The sequence below is a fragment of the Lepidothrix coronata genome, unplaced genomic scaffold (genome assembly GCF_001604755.1).
Source record: "Lepidothrix coronata isolate B3197 unplaced genomic scaffold, Lepidothrix_coronata-1.0 Scaffold293, whole genome shotgun sequence".
Taxonomy (NCBI): domain Eukaryota; kingdom Metazoa; phylum Chordata; class Aves; order Passeriformes; family Pipridae; genus Lepidothrix; species Lepidothrix coronata.
In genome coordinates this window covers 244,589-259,863 of record NW_016690473.1, presented here as the reverse complement: position 1 = coordinate 259,863, position 15,275 = coordinate 244,589, and the positions used below count along the sequence as shown (strand labels likewise).

Genomic DNA, 15,275 nt, shown 5'->3' with positions numbered 1-15,275 from the left:
GGATTCGCTCTTCTCTGCCGTGTTCTTATTCCCTTTCTGGGCATCTTCCCGTTGTAGGGGAAAGGACTTTGGGTTGGAAACTGGTGATTTTGGAGCGTGGGATATGCTGCCAAGGTGGCATTTGCACATGTCTCTGGAACCTGCTTCTTTTGATCAGGAAATCCAGCCATAAAGTCAAAGCATTGGTCAGTGTTTCCCTTAAACCCTGGAAACCATGGGCAGAGGAATCAGGGAACTCCAGAGCAACCTGCTGAGTGAACCCCAGGCTAACTCAGGACTTCCCATCCAAAATGAGCAGAAGTTGGACAAAACCAACATTTCCAGTTGAGTTTATGAGTCTGGAGACTCGCTGGGGACACAAAGGTACTGGGGATGGCAATAGCCCTGCTTCACCAGGACCAGTTCAGTAAGGCCAGGTCACTCAGTAGCCAAATGCATATGGGATTTTCCCAAACAAATGCACAGCCTAGAGAACTACACAGCTCCAGGGGAAAAGTCACACTCCAGGGGTAAATTACCCAGCAGAAAAATTGCTCACTCAGCAGAAAATAATAGGTCACCCATTTAATCAGATCCATCTGCTCACTGAACCTGATACCTCACCCGGTGACAGGGCACTGCAGGTATCTGTGGTGGGACAGAGGCATCTCGGGCCAACTGTAAAGGTGTTCTTATGGAAGAGCCATCACAGGGGAGAGATCCCATGGGAATGGCATGCAGCAGGTGCTGCACACTGGCCAATTCCAGGACTGGAATCAGTGCTGTCAGTGCTGGAGCCACCATGGGTTGCAGTTTCCTCCTGCAGCCCCAGAGCCCTGGCAGTGAGGGGCTGAAGGGTCCAAGCAGTCACTCTGGCCTGAAAGGAGGTTTCAGCATCTTCTGAGCATCAAGGAAAGCTGGAGAAGCATCAAAGCACCAATCCCAAACAAGGTTTCAAGAGAGGTGTGGTGGAGGGCGGGATAATGATAGGGAGGATGTGAAGGGTCAGATCTTCTCGTAACAGCAGCTCCAAGAGTGTGACTGCTCTTCTTGGAGAGCGGGATCAAAAGTGTGGAAAGATGAGTGTTGTGTGCTTTTCATTGGAGGTTAGGGGTTGGATCTGTGAGCCTCCTCCTCTGTTTCCTTCAGAGTCTTCCATGGGCTGCCCTGGGAACACTCTTGGTGCCCTCACATGGAGTGATAGGTGACTTACACCCTGGTGGCACCATGAAGTCAAGGCAGAGGAAGGCAGGAACCTTTCAGGATGCTTTAATCATTGGTATTGCTGCTTGATTACAGGTCCATCCATTCACTGTCCAAAGGACTGCTTCACAGCACCATGTCTCTGCCAGGATAACAGGGAAGCTCTCCTGAAACCGTGCAAATAGTTCCCATAGCCAGGGCCTTTTCAGGGGGTGTGACTGACCCCATTAGTGACTTTCGAGTCATCCTGTGAATAAGCCATAAGTTATGGTGATCCCAAGACATATATTGCAGGAAAGTGTATAATAGTGACAAGAAAAAACCTCCAGATTTACAAGCAGAATAAAACCCAAATTTATACATTTGGGAGAAAAAAAAACCTCAGTCATGGAATCATAGAAAGGAGAGCAAGGAGGGACTTAAGAGGTCAACCAGACCATACTGCTGCCTGAAGTCAGGATCATCTCTACTTAAGCCATTCCTGATGGATGTGTGCCTAATCTGTTCTTAAACCCTCAGTGGTGGAGATTACACATCTCCCCAGGCAATCTCTTCCCGTGCTTAATTATCCTTACTTTCCAGTGCTTAGCCAACATTTCCCTTGTTACAATTTAAGCCTATTGCCCCTTTTCCTAGATGGGCAGGATCACTTGGTGCCTCCTTTGCTGGGTTGTGTTTGGACACGTGGCTACTCTTGGCCTTCTCTCCCAGCTTTCCTCCCAGAGATCTCTCCTGCACTCTCCATCTCCTCTCTCCTGACAACCTGCCTCTTTTTTGGAGCAAACTCCACCTGGGATTGGAGCAGAGAGACCTTTCCGCTTGACATCAGTGCACCCCTTGATGCTTTGGGGGAGAGTTTGGAGTTCTTTCCATCCTTCCCCAGGCCTGGGAAGCAGCATTCCTGCTGGAGCAGGCGGGCTGGGACGCAGGGGTTGCCGATAACAGCTCCGGCTGTCACTCAGTGCCTGCGTGACACGGAGCCGTTCGTGGGCGTCAGCAGGGTTTGGAATAATTGTCTTCTCTAATTAACTGGTTATCAAACAAGAACATTTCATTACGGTACAATTACTGGCTGCTTTGCTGAGACACAGGGGTGTCAGGATTACGATCCCAACATATGCTTCTTACAGCTCTGATTTTTTGTTTTCATAATCACTAACCGTTTTTGCTTCCTCCCCCCCCCCTTTCCCCAACCCACCCACTCACTTAATGACTAATGAATCCTCCTGCTAATGAATAAGGAAAATAAATCAGTGGGCATGGCAGGTTAGAAAGAAAAACATGCAAAATGTTTTGAGGATCCTTAAATCTGATAAATTACTTTGAAATTAAAATCCCTGGGAGAAAATGGGATTTAATTAGAAAGTAACATGGTTTTGTCAATGTTTAAATTAAAATTTTAAAGGTTATAAATGAGGCACTAGAGCTGCCTTTACACAGAGGATTCGTGGGAAGTTTTGTTCGGATCTGCTCTTCCCACGTCAGCGTGGCAATTCCCCAGGGACGGGCAGCTGGGTGTCCTGGGTGGAGCACTGTGTGGGTGCAGAAAGCCCCCATGGCAGGGGCAGGACTGCAGAATTCTCATCAGGAGACCTTTAGGGGTGGTTCTTTACAGTGAGGGTGGGGAGGCCCTGGCACAGGTTGCCCAGAGAAGCTGTGGCTGCCCCATCCCTGGAAGTGTCCAAGGCCAGGTTGGACGGGGCTTGGAGCAACCTGGGCTAGTGGGAGGTGTCCCTGCCCATGGCAGGAGAATGAAACTAGATGGTCTTTAAGGTCCCAAAACCATTCCATTCCAAACACAAACCATTCTGTGATTTTATGATTAAAAATCAGATAATCCACTGGGAACCTTCCAGAGCTGGAGGGAGCTCAGGGGATCATTGGGAGAAAGCACCTCCTGGGCTCTCCCTGTCACCCTTCTCAGCAGCCCTGCCCGTGGCCAGGCTTGAGCCAGGGCTGTCCCAGCAAGCCTGAAGGCTCCTGCTTGGAGCAATCCCCTGGTCCCTTCAGGAGGATTTGCTACTTGGCTGTCCTTTCCCAGTCTTGCTGCCCCAGACACCACCCAGCAGCACATCCCAATTCAAGGGAGGTCCAGTGCCCCCCTCATACCCTAAAAAAAGACAAAGGCAGATGAAAAGTGGCAAAAAAAAAAAAAAAAGGGTTTAGCAGATAAAGCAAGTGGTGGGGATGAAGATAGGCAAAGACTTTATGGGTTATTCATTTATTTGCATTTGGGTTTAAGAAGTCTCATTTATCTGCCCTCTCACTGTCCAGAAATTGCAGGTTTTTCTCCAGGCAAGTCTTCCTGATAATTGAATTTGGTTCTGCATAGCTGTGAATACTTTGATTTCTGACCATCTCAGATTAAAAAAAAAAAAAAAGGAAAGGGGGAAAGGGGGAAAGGGGAAAGGGGAAAGGGGAAAGGGGAAAGGACCGTTGTATTTTGATATTACAGAGTTAAAAAAGAAATTAAATATGCTTTCAATACATCAGCACCCAGCTGGGGCCGCTGTTCATATTTCATTTCTGTACTGGGTACCAAATTTAGGAGCTGGGTACCAAATTTAGGAGCTGGGTACCACATTTGAGAACATCTAACAGCAGAGCTGGTGGATACAGTACATGCTGTGGTGGTGGCACTGGTGCTGCTGCTACAGGCACAAACCTGATCTAGTGGAAGGTGTCCCTGCCCGTGGCAGGGGGGTGGAACTGGATGAGCTTTAAGGTCCCTTCCAACTCAAGTCATTCTGTGATTCTATAATAAAAGATGTGAAGATTGTAGAGGAAGGTAATAGCTCTTATTAAGGGAACTGATACAGTTTGAAGAAATAGTTGCTTTTCACAGGCAAACTCTTCTTCAGGCTGACATTTTGAAATGTAGTTTTGTTCTGAATGGAGCAAATATAATATTTCCTGAATACCACAAAGCCAAAGACAAACTTAGGGAAACGCTTCCATTTCAGAAAATTACCGTCTGAGACCTCTAGTGTGTTGAGTCAAAAAGTTTCATTACAGGAGTCGCTGTGATTTAGCAATGAAAATAAAGCTTTCCAATCCTTTTTTGATATTTTGATAGAATTTATCTGTACTGATTTTAAATTCAGGTAACTGGATAGTTTGACTGCTGGGGGTTATTTTCCCTTCCGAGGTCAGTGTTGGGAGGGAGTCGGGGGTGCTGCCGAGGAGCTAAATCATAGAACCTTGGAACTGTTTTGGTTGGAAAAGACCTTTAGGATCATCCAGACCCTTCCCCCAGCACTGCCAAGGCCACCACTAAACTATGTCCCCAGGTGTCACATCCATGTGGTTTTTAAACACTTCCAAGGGTGGCGACTCCACCACTGCCCTGGGCAGCCTGTGCCAGGGCTGGACAATGCTTTCCATGAAGAAATTTTCCCTAATATCCAGTGTAAATCATCCTGGACAGAGATGTGCCTGTGAAGCTTCGGCATCTCAATTGTTGAAAGCTCTCATTGGTTTTAAAGCCAAATTAAATGTATGCAAATCTATTCTAACAGGAATCAACATTCAGTGCACTGTTTGAGGAGGGTTTTGAGTTTCCAGCCAGGAAGAAGGCTGGTGGGTACTTCTCTTGGGAGTTTCTGCCTTTATCCTGAAGTTTTTATTCCATTTTAAAATATTCTTCCCACTCAGTTTAATCTGTGTAACACCACGATTACACAGGATCCCACCATTATTTTATTGGAGGTCCTCCATCTCCATGTGTGGAGGACCAAGCTCTGGGCAGAAAGGGGACCAGCACACCATCATGAGGAATCTCTCATTAGGGGGAGAGATGGAAGAGTAACCAATAATTCACTCTTAAAAAGCTTTATTATGTTTTTTTCTTAGGGAAGTAAACTCTCCTGGTACTTGCTGTTTCCCACGAGCCCCAGCTCAACAAGTTTTAAGATTAGCCAAAAATCTCAGCTTTTATATGATGAGAAAGCAGCTCCCTGCTGTCCAGAGCTGGAGCTTAGAGCTCTAAATAATGGGAGAGCCAAGAAAACAAATGGATAGTTTAGGATTTCTAGATGTCTCACTTGTTTTTAAGCTAGTCATCATCATAGGGTCATAGAATGGTTTGAGTTGAGTTGGCCTTAAAGATAGTCTTGTCATCTGAGGATTTGGGCTTTTGTCTTGCTCTTCCAAGAGCTTGGATCATTCTTTGCCCTGGCTCCTCTTGGGAAGTGGTTTCATTGAGTTCACCTTGTAAAATCAGGCTGTGTCTCTTACAGCAGACATGTATAAATTCCTGTCTAGGCACATAGACTACTCTGACCTGTGATGTCTCCCAGAATCCCAGCCTGATCCAATCCAGGGGTTTATGTTCTTGGTTTGGGGTAAATTCCTCTCCAGCAGAGTTTTTCGTACACGTGGCCCCAGTGGAGGGGATCTCACTGAGCAAGCAGGGTGCAGCCAAGCCCAGCATCACCCTGTTTTACTTTTCTAATTATTATCCATTCCCTGGTCCTTTCAGGCATACAAGAGGAAAACAGAAGCTGCGAAGAAGGAGTACCTGAAAGCTCTGGCCGCGTACCGGGCCAGCCTCGTCTCCAAGGTACCTTGCTGCTGTGGGACAGGGCAGTGCTGTGAGTTGCAACTTGTGGGAACCTCCTGGAAGGAGCAAGTTTATAGGAAATACCATGTAATTGTGATATCAGAACCGATATCAGCATTGGCACCTTCCCCAGGCTTTAGCACCCTGCAACAAAACCCCACTTTGGGTTGGTTTCATCAGCAGGGGAGGGGTGTCCTTGCATGGGGTGTTGTCCCTATTGCCTGTCCCCACCACCAGCCGCTGTTCCTCACCCAGCTCTTGGGGTGTGAGTGCAGCAAACAGGGGCAGGAGGACGAGGCTCAGTGTGGGTGACACTGGGAGCCCAGGGGAGGATGACACCCCAGTACTGGGCTCACCAGCCAGCACTGGTACCAGCATCCTGGTGCACCCTGCTCCTGCTGCACCCTGCTCCTGCTGCACCCTGCTCCTGCTGCACCCTGCTCCTGCTGCACTCTGCTCCAGGCACTTGGGCTGTCCTGGCTGCTCAGGACCCCAGGTTCTGCACACACAGCCTAGAGCAGATTTTTGGGGAGTAGGACCCGTACCCGTGTGTTGATGACCATGCGAGTGCGTATGTGCTTAACCCTCCACTGTCAGGCCAAACCCAGAGAGCCCATTTCAGTGCCTAAGGGTGAACTTGGAGAGCATTTCAGGCTCATACAGGAATGATGGGCCAAGTGCTTGCCCATCCCAGGGGACCTCACAGCTTGCCCTCCTCCATGCCTCCAGGGAGGGGCCATGGGCATTTGCTGCCTGTGGATTTGGGGTGGCTCCTGTGGAGTTGGTAGGTTTGCTGGCTCAGGGGTAATGCTGCCCTTGGGTTGTGAGTAAATGTATCAGGTTGGTTTCTCTTCAAAGCTTCTCCTTTGTACTACACTGCATCCTCAGCACTTAATCATCACATCCAGCTGCCATGGGAAATAATGTGATGTCCCAAATCAACCATCATCTGCAGGATCCGTGTGATGGTGGTGAGCTGGAAAGCCTCGAAGTCCCTGTGCAGACTGCTGGCTGTCAATTTGCAGACAGAAGAGCAGCCAGGACAGAAAAAGGGAATGGGAAAGACTTTAAAAAGAAAAGAGTTTAAAAGCTCTTCTTGGACCTTCTGGAAACCTGTGGGGGTCCTGCCTTGACCGTGCCTCGCAGCAGTGTGGGGCAGGAGGCACGGAAGGCGTGTGCTCTGTGGCTTCATTTTTTTCCAATTTCTCCAATGACCAGTTCTCTGCAGAAGAGCAACTTTGTTTTTGAGTACAGCAGCACAATGTGACCCTGGCTGATGGGTGAGAAAGGATCTGGAGTATCATTACAGAGCCCATCACAGGACAAAAGCCTCATTGTCCAGCCCAGAAAATTTCCCCTTGTTCTTCTCTTTTTCCTGCCGAAATGAGGGCACCATTGTCCAGTGCATTATAGACACACCAGGGCTGCAAGAGGGCACAGGATCAGGAAAGCAGAGGTTTTACAGACCCATTTGTTCTCCATTGGAAGCAGACTGTGATCACCCACCTCTGTGGACTGAAGCAGTGAGCTGCTGGTGGGCCCTTTGCCTATTCCGTGGTTAATTCCCTCAGGTGCTCCAGGCTCTGCCAAAGGGGTGGTTGAGTTACTGGACTTGAGTTTTCCAGGTATGGATGCTGCACCCAGCCTGTGGACACCCAACTGCTGGAGGGGTGGGAGTTCATGTGCTGGCTGATGGGAGAGGAGCAGGAGCCGTGGGGTCTGGGCAGCTCGGTTGGACAGACGGACATCTTGGGATATGTAACCATGTTTCCACTTTTCCTTCCTCATCACCTCCCGTTCTGTTTTCCCACAGAGCTCTGCCGACCAGGGGGAGACGAAAAGCGCCCAGAGCAACCCACCTTCCAAAATGATCCCCCCCAAGCAGCCCATGTACCCGATGCCTCCACAGGCTTCCTCGCCCTACCCCGGCCTGGGCTCCTTCCTGTCCCCGTCGGACCTGCAGAACTACCGCGGCCACCCCCACGCCGGGCTGTCCCGGACCCTCAGCTCCAAGCCCATGCTGCCCAGCATCAGTGCCTCCCCCCCGCCCTCCTTCCAGATCAGCCCCCCGCTCCACCAGCAGCTGTCCTTGCACCACCCGCAGAGCTCCCTCCTCAGCCAGCCCCTCAGCATGCAGCAGGTCCCCCAGCAGCCCCTCCTGTCCCCCCCCATGGCACTACAGGTACAGCCCCCCATGAACGCCTCGCCTCCCGGGCAGCAGGTGGGTGCTGGGTCCGGTGGGTTCTTGGGGGTTTGGGGGGTCTCGTTGTTGATGTTGTCCCCAAGGGAGTCATGGAGCATGTCCAGGGAAGGGAACGGAGCTGGGGAAAGGGGCTGAGGGAGCTGGGGGGGCTCAGCCTGGAGAAAAGGAGGCTCAGGGGAGACCTTCTGGCTCTGCGACTCCCTGACAGGAGGAGGGAGCCGGGGGGTTGGGTCAGGCTCTGCTCCCAAGTAACCAGCAGTAGGACAAGTGGAAACGGCCTCAAGTTGCACCGGGGGAGGTTTAGGTTGGATATTAGGGAAGATTTCTTCGTTGAAAGGGTGATCCCTGGAACAGCTGCCCAGAGAAGTGGTGGAATCACCGTCCCTAGAAGTGCTCAGAAAATGTGTAAATGTGGCACTTGGGGACACGGTTTAATGGTGGCCTTGGCAGTGCTGGGTTAATGGGTGGACTCAGTGATCTTGGAGGTCTTTTCCAACCTCAGTAATTCCATGGTTCTGTGACTCCTCCAGCACAGGGGTTGAGCTTTAGCTCTGCACAACCAGAAGTGGCTTCTGTAATTTGGTGATAGCTTGTGCCCAGAAAAGAGCATAAAAGGGGATCCTCACAGTCACTTTAATTGGGGTAGTTGTTGTCACTGAGGGCAGCATTTTGTGAAACTTCATTCCACATAAATTTGTGAATAAAAATTTTAAGTTAAAAAAAAGAAAACCCACATTGCCCTAATTGGGCTATTTTGGAGAAAATCATGTTCTTGGTCAGGTGCCTACCATGACTCTGGTTTATATACATTGCCTATTTTTAACCCATTAAAGCCAACCCCCAAAATGGGGAAAGCTGATCAACTTTCATCTGAAGCAGCCCCACAGTGTCCTTGTTGAAGTGCCAGCAGTGGCAGCCATTCCCACCTTCCACAGCCATTCCCTCCCACCCAGAAGGGAGGTCCTGACATACACGAGCAGGGAAGAGGGATGTAAAACATGTTGCTGCATTGACATCTGTTTGCAAGAACTCACAGGTCCCACCGTGGTGGTTTGGGGTCCTGGGCCTGGACTGCTCCCTCTGTCCCTGGGGCTCCCCCTGCACATTTTAGGGACAATGCATGTAAATGTGTTTATGCACTGCTATTAGATCTGCTCTGGATGCTCCTGTAACCCTCCTTTTCCTCTCCACTCTGCAGGACTTCTCCCATATTTCGTCTGAGTTTCAGAACAGTGTTGGACCCCGTTCGCCTGGCGCATCAAACCCTCCAGGAAGCACTGAGTGGGACAACGACTACCCCAGCAGAGAGTGTGGGGTCAACCACTGCAGGCCAGTAGACAAAACAGCCCATTGCTAATGCAGTTCCTGTGATCTGAGCTGTGACAGTGGACAAGAGCTGGGAATCTGCCCTAAAATGTACAGCAGGAGGGTAGGCTGGTTATGGCCAGGGAAGTTCAAGGCTTCCTTGCCTCTGTAGGCTCACCTGGAAGCAGGCAGCTTAAAAATCATGGATAAATTCTTCACTGGACATGAAGAGATTTCTCTTTTTTTTTTGTTTCCATCCAATTAGTAACAGAGGGGTTGGACACATTTCCTTCTGGAGCAGACCAGGGAAGCCCAGTCTCCCAAACAGGGTCCCTGGAGGTTTGAAGGTGGCCCTGTCCATAAGGCCAGGGAGACCTCATTGAAGCCTTCCAGTATTTAAAGGGAGCTTATAAAAAAGAGGGAGAACTACTTTTTACATGGCTAGAAAGTGATAGGACATGGGGGAACAGTTTTAAAACTAAAAAAGGAGAGATTTAGATTGGATATGGGGAAGAAATCCTTCCCTCTGAGGGTGGGGAGGCCCTGGCACAGGTTGCCCAGAGAAGCTGTGGCTGCCCCATCCCTGGAAGTGTCCAAGGCCAGGTTGGACGGGGCTTGGAGCAACCTGGGCTAGTGGAAGGTGTCCCTGCCCGTGGCAGGGGGTGGAATGAGATGAGATTTAAAGGTCCCTTCCAGCCCTAACCATTCTGTGGTTCCATGTTAAGCAACATCTGTCTGTTCCTAAAGCGATTGCTCTTATCCCTGAGGCCACAACTTCCCATAATTGTCTCTACCAGCAGGTCCACAGACATCTGCACAGATCCTCTCCCTTATGCCCTACAAGCTGTGGCATGAATGTGCCAACATGAAGGTCCCTTCAGTGCTGCATGAATTCCTCAGTAAATAAAAACCTCGGGATGGTGTTAAGGCTGGGGAACGGCGAGGGTGTGGAGGCCATTTGCAACCACTGCCTAATCCACTGCTCTTGGCTCAGCTTTAATAGTTTGGAGATTCTATTGTGCTCTGTGAAACAGGCCTGGGGTTTGCAGGGGGAGCAGGTTGGGAAGGAGGCTGGGTACCTTTGGAGTATTGTTTGATTCGCTAGAAGTACTGGAACACGGTGCTTTCAGAGGAGATAATAGCCAGCTCCCAGGCTTTTCAGAGCACAGCTCCTGTCTGTGCCAGCAGAGCACTTACAATTGCTGGGCTGTACAGACTGTACAGACATTTATTTCTTTCAGGGAGATAAATAACTGGCTGATCCATTAGAATATCTCTGCTGTCTGCCTGCCCGAGGGGGCTCAGCGACGTGGGCTCTGACAGTGACCTTTGCGTGGTCCTTCCTGAAGCCTCTGCAGACAACCTGAAAGAAGGAACATGTTCAGGACTTGATTATAAAAGTCACTTTAAATGTTGTTGGCAAAATGCTAAAGGTGCTTGGTGGGTTGTGGATCTCAATTTCCAGAGGTGCTGAGCAACTCCCACAGAAATGAGCCCCCCTAGAAATAAACGTTATTTCTTAGGGGATCAGCTGGGAAAACACTTGGTTCCCTCTGCAAATCCCACTGCCTGGGCCCCGTGCAGAAAGCCCAGGGTGCTCTAGAAATGGGTGTAATGTTCCCATAGCAGTCAGGACTGAGTTTTATGTTGCTAAAACAAGCTCGGTGACATCTGGCTGGAGTGCTGCATTGTAAGCAGAGGGCCCATGCAATTCATGATCAAAGCTCATGCATTTCATGCCTTTGTCACAGCAGAAATATCAAATTTCATGGGTTTATCACAGCTTCCTGGAAAAGGAAAATCATTCTAAACCCAAACAGATTATGCAGAGACTTCCAGATAATTATTAGAGTAGATTATACCAAGGAACTCAGATGGATATAGATCAGTACTGCAGAGAGTGCTTAGTGCACTGAAAAATATCATACTGGCTGTTAAGGATGCCCCATCCCTGGAAGTGTCCAAGGCCAGGTTGGACAGGGCTTGGAGCAACCTGGGCTGGTGGAAGGTGTCCCTGCCCTTGGCAGGGGGGTGAAACAAGATGAGCTTTGAGGTCCCTTCCAACCCAAACCGTTCTATGGTTCAAAGACTTTCCTTCTGTGCTGCTTTCTCTGATGTACTTTGTACCAGTTTCCACCCAATGTTCAAAGCTGCCCTTGGGCTCCTCGGTGGCACCTTGCCATGAGCTGGGTGGGTCCAGCCATCAGCAGGACCTGGGCACAGCAGTGATGAAGGGAAGGCAGGCCTTGCTGGGTTTGATCTGTCAGTGCTGTTTTGGGTATAACTGGGAAGCCTCTGGATCGTGTAATTGCCCATTTCAACCTCGAAAGTGCCTTGAGCCTAATTGCAATTAAAGCAGCACTCTGAGGAGCAAAATCAGCTACTGGCTGGAAAGAAAAGGGATTATTCACTGATGGGATGTGAGTGAGCTGTAGAGTCCCAGATTCCTGAGAGAGAGGATGGTCCCACCCTCCCCAGCACACAGACAGCCCTGTCCTGCTCTCTGGGTTATGATTTTTATTTCATGTCTAACCTTGATATTTCTTTAGCTTCCAACATGTGTTGGCACTGGGTTAGCTGGGGTAAAAACCTCCCAGTCCTCATTTTCTTTTGTGTTTGTCACCCAGACAACTTCTGGAAAACTGACAAGGTTGTCTTTCTCTCCGTCCTTCTCCATTAATAAGGGAACTGCTGTAGGGATTTTTGTTTCCCAGCCTATCTGTGCTATTTAAAATGCCATTAAATGACACTTCTTCCCACATGCCCCTCAGATTCTGGGATCCTGTGAGCAGACACTCCTTAATTCATAACTCAACCGTGTTAGGGAGAGAAAGAGAGAGAGAGAGAGAGAGTTCTAAATGTTTCTTAGCTCCTGCTTTCCCCATTCTTAATGACTTTTTCCTTACTGACTTCCATCCAATTTTCCTGGCTCTTTCTGGGCTGAAGCCCAAGCTGTCCTAGATTGTGAGCAAAGACACGGGTAGCATTTCTCAGCTCCTGCTTGGTGTGTGACTGTCACTTCCCACAAGTAACTGCAGCATACAATTTTATTGCTTTTTTGCCATCATATCACAAACTCCTTTCATAGTCCCCTGTCTCCCTCACCCGACAGCCTGATTCTGGCACTTGCTCTTTCCCAGGCACTGAATTCCTCTGTTTTGCAGTGACTTTCTCTGAGGGAACTGGCTCACCTCTGTCGGAAGTGCAGCTTGGTTTACAATCGTGTGCAAATCTTTCTTAATTCCTTAATTAAATCTTATTTCCTTGAAGCACCTCACTTATTTTTTCTGCCTTGTTTTCTGATTACAACTCTTTTCACACCTTCGGTGGCTGGGTCCTTTCCATCCTAGGACATTCTGTGATTCTATGATTTACCTTTTTCTCCTCACATTTAGGTATTTTTGGAAAAACAATGAACTGGATTCATCTCTTCTTGTCCTTCCTCTCATTTGCAAGGCACAGATTAGGTTCTTTTTGAGTATCATCCTTCGACTTTTCTCCCCTCTTCCCACTCTACTTTGGACTAAAAGACAGGACACTCTCCGTTATGCCTTGTCCAGACACAGAAAAAAACATGTACAGCAAATCCATCCAGACATTTATAACCTCCCTAATTCCTGCTAATGACAAAGTGATCCTCTCCAAATGGGGGAATTTTCCAAACCAGAAGCTAAATGAGCAAACACTATAAAAAGGCAAGGATAACCCATCACAACTGCACTTAGTTTGGATTCAATTATTTATGTTAATACTTTGTAATGAACTGGGAAATGTACTGTAGCATGTTTTGTAAAATTAATGAAGTTTTAGTACTGGAATACCTTGCTGCTGCTCGGTGGCATTAAATCTTGGCTGAGTGCAGTAGGGAAGACTCTGCATTTTAAATGCAGATTATAAAATGTGGAGATTAGCAAAGGGCGGGCTCTTCACTGTCACGAGGCAGCTCTGTCAACAACAGCACTGCCTTGCTGACTGCCCCTTCCCTGTTATTCCACTCACCAGCACACCCACACCAGAATCTCCCAAGGCTTTGCAATGTTCTTCATCACTTTTTAAGGCCAAGATGTCCTTATGGAGCCAGTGATGTTTCCCTCATGAATGCGTGGGCAATAAACCCCAGTAAAATGCCTGGATTTCAGAGCCAAACCCACACAGGACATGAGCCAGGGGAGAGGGGTTTCAGTCACTCCTCTCCCTACTATTCCATGAAAAAAAAGAGCATCTGGTCTCCCTTGTAGGACACTGCTGATGGCAAGTTAGAGTGGCCAGGGGGTTGAAATGCCAGGTGGCACAGGCAGGGAAGGGAGCAGTGGTGGCTCTCTGCCCACCTTGCTGTCCCCATGCGGGCTGTCTCAGTGCTGTGAGCCGATTTCCCCCCTCCAGAACACACCTGGATCTCTTGACATCAAAACCATGGTTTCAGTAACGTGCTAATTCACGATCTGTTGTGCCAGGGATGTGCAGAGCACACAGCCTGGCTGCTGTCCCAGCAGCCCTCCTCCGCAGCCTCCTTGGATTCCTTGTTCCTCCTACGGTCTTCTTCAGACCAGCTAATCCTGCTCTCTCCAAGATTTATTCCCCTCACTTCTCGATTATTAATTTTTTGCATTTCACATATTTGGGGGAGAAAAGCATCGAGCAGATGGGTGTCTGCTGCTCCCGTGCTCTTAAGCCATGAAACAGATGTAAATCCTCCTCACAAGCATCTTCAGGCACAAGCCCCTCAGTCACATTTTTGGGACCCTCTACTCCTTACATAGAGTCAGAATGATATATTTTATCCAAATTCAGGTGTACACTTTCCAAAGCTCCATGGCTCAGCCTAAGGACAGCGTGTGATGAAGCAGGGGATGGTGGCCCAGGGGCTGATCCCTGGCACAGCACTCCAGGATCCTACTGGTGTGACCTGCGGGGACATCCTGCCCTGCAGCCCCAGCAAGAAGAAAAGTTGAGCCACAGGAAGGAATTTATTGTCATAGCCCTTATTGCTGAAATTCAGGAATAAATAAAATTGCACCAGGCTCTTACTCTTAGTGGGGACCTTTTTGCTCTCTACAACTACCTGAGAGGAGAGTGTAGTCAAGGGGATGTTGTTCTCTTCTCCCAGGCGATGGTACAAGAGGAGCCAGCCTCAAGTTGCACCAGGGGAGGTTTAAATTGGATATCAGGGAAAATTTCTTCACTGAAAAAAGGGTCAAGCATTGGAAGGGGCTGCCCAGGGCAGTGGTGGAGTCACCATCCCTGGAGGAATTTAAAAGACGTGTAGATGTGGCACCTGGGGACATGGTGCAGTGGTGACCTTGGCAGTGCTGGGGGATGGTTGGACTCGATGATCTCACAGGGCTTTCCCAACCTCAGTAATTCTGTGACTTTTACATGCCTCTGCCTTGCCCCCCCTCTGTGCAAACCACGTGTACAGCTTCAGCCTTGCCATATGGACCATAGAGGAATGAAGCCTAGACTGACTTTAATTAGAGTAAGGCAGTGACCTAAGTACCAATTTGAAAGTAAGAAGTAAAGCATTTTTGATAATACAGGTAATGAATTGTCCTTCTGATTTTGGTTCAAATTGCTGGGGAAAGTGTTTCGCTCAGATAGCAGAGGTACTTCAGTTATCCACACAGAAACGTATGGGCGTGTTCCCATTGCAGAGCAGCAATAACAACAAATAAACACCAATTACAAAACCCCCATCCTGCTGTATTCCAGGATCCTGCCTCACCCTGTGCCCCTCGTTTCTCTTACAGCATGCTGCCAAGGGACAAGGCACTCTACCTCACCTAAGGCTCGCCACCCCTTTTGGAGGAGGCTCAGAGGAAGGACACTTGAGAGGGTCTATCCCACGGACCACCCCGGGGAGGCACGAGCAAGTCGTACGGGAGGGAGAGCTGCCACTTGCACCTCGTCGCTGGCTTCATTCCCAGGCTCTGAGAGCAGTTTTAGTTTTTTGTTGTTTGTTTTTTTTTGGAACTCTAAAAAAAAAAGTTTTTTTTTTTTTTTTTTTTTTTTTTTTTTTTTTTTTTT

General features: G+C 48.8%; 1 protein-coding gene across 1 annotated transcript in view; it reads left to right on the top strand.

Moving 5' to 3' along the window:
* The window catches only part of TOX2 (TOX high mobility group box family member 2), a 152,145-nt gene extending 136,959 nt beyond the window's left edge, over positions 1–15,186 (top strand). Inside the window, exons 6-9 of the mRNA XM_017837152.1 lie at positions 5,663–5,743; positions 7,557–7,964; positions 9,145–9,275; positions 14,999–15,186. Coding sequence (XP_017692641.1) covers positions 5,663–5,743; positions 7,557–7,964; positions 9,145–9,275; positions 14,999–15,035 — 657 coding nt within the window. The 3' untranslated portion in view covers positions 15,036–15,186. The remainder of the gene's footprint in view (positions 1–5,662; positions 5,744–7,556; positions 7,965–9,144; positions 9,276–14,998) is intronic.
* Positions 15,187–15,275: the final 89 nt, after the last annotated feature.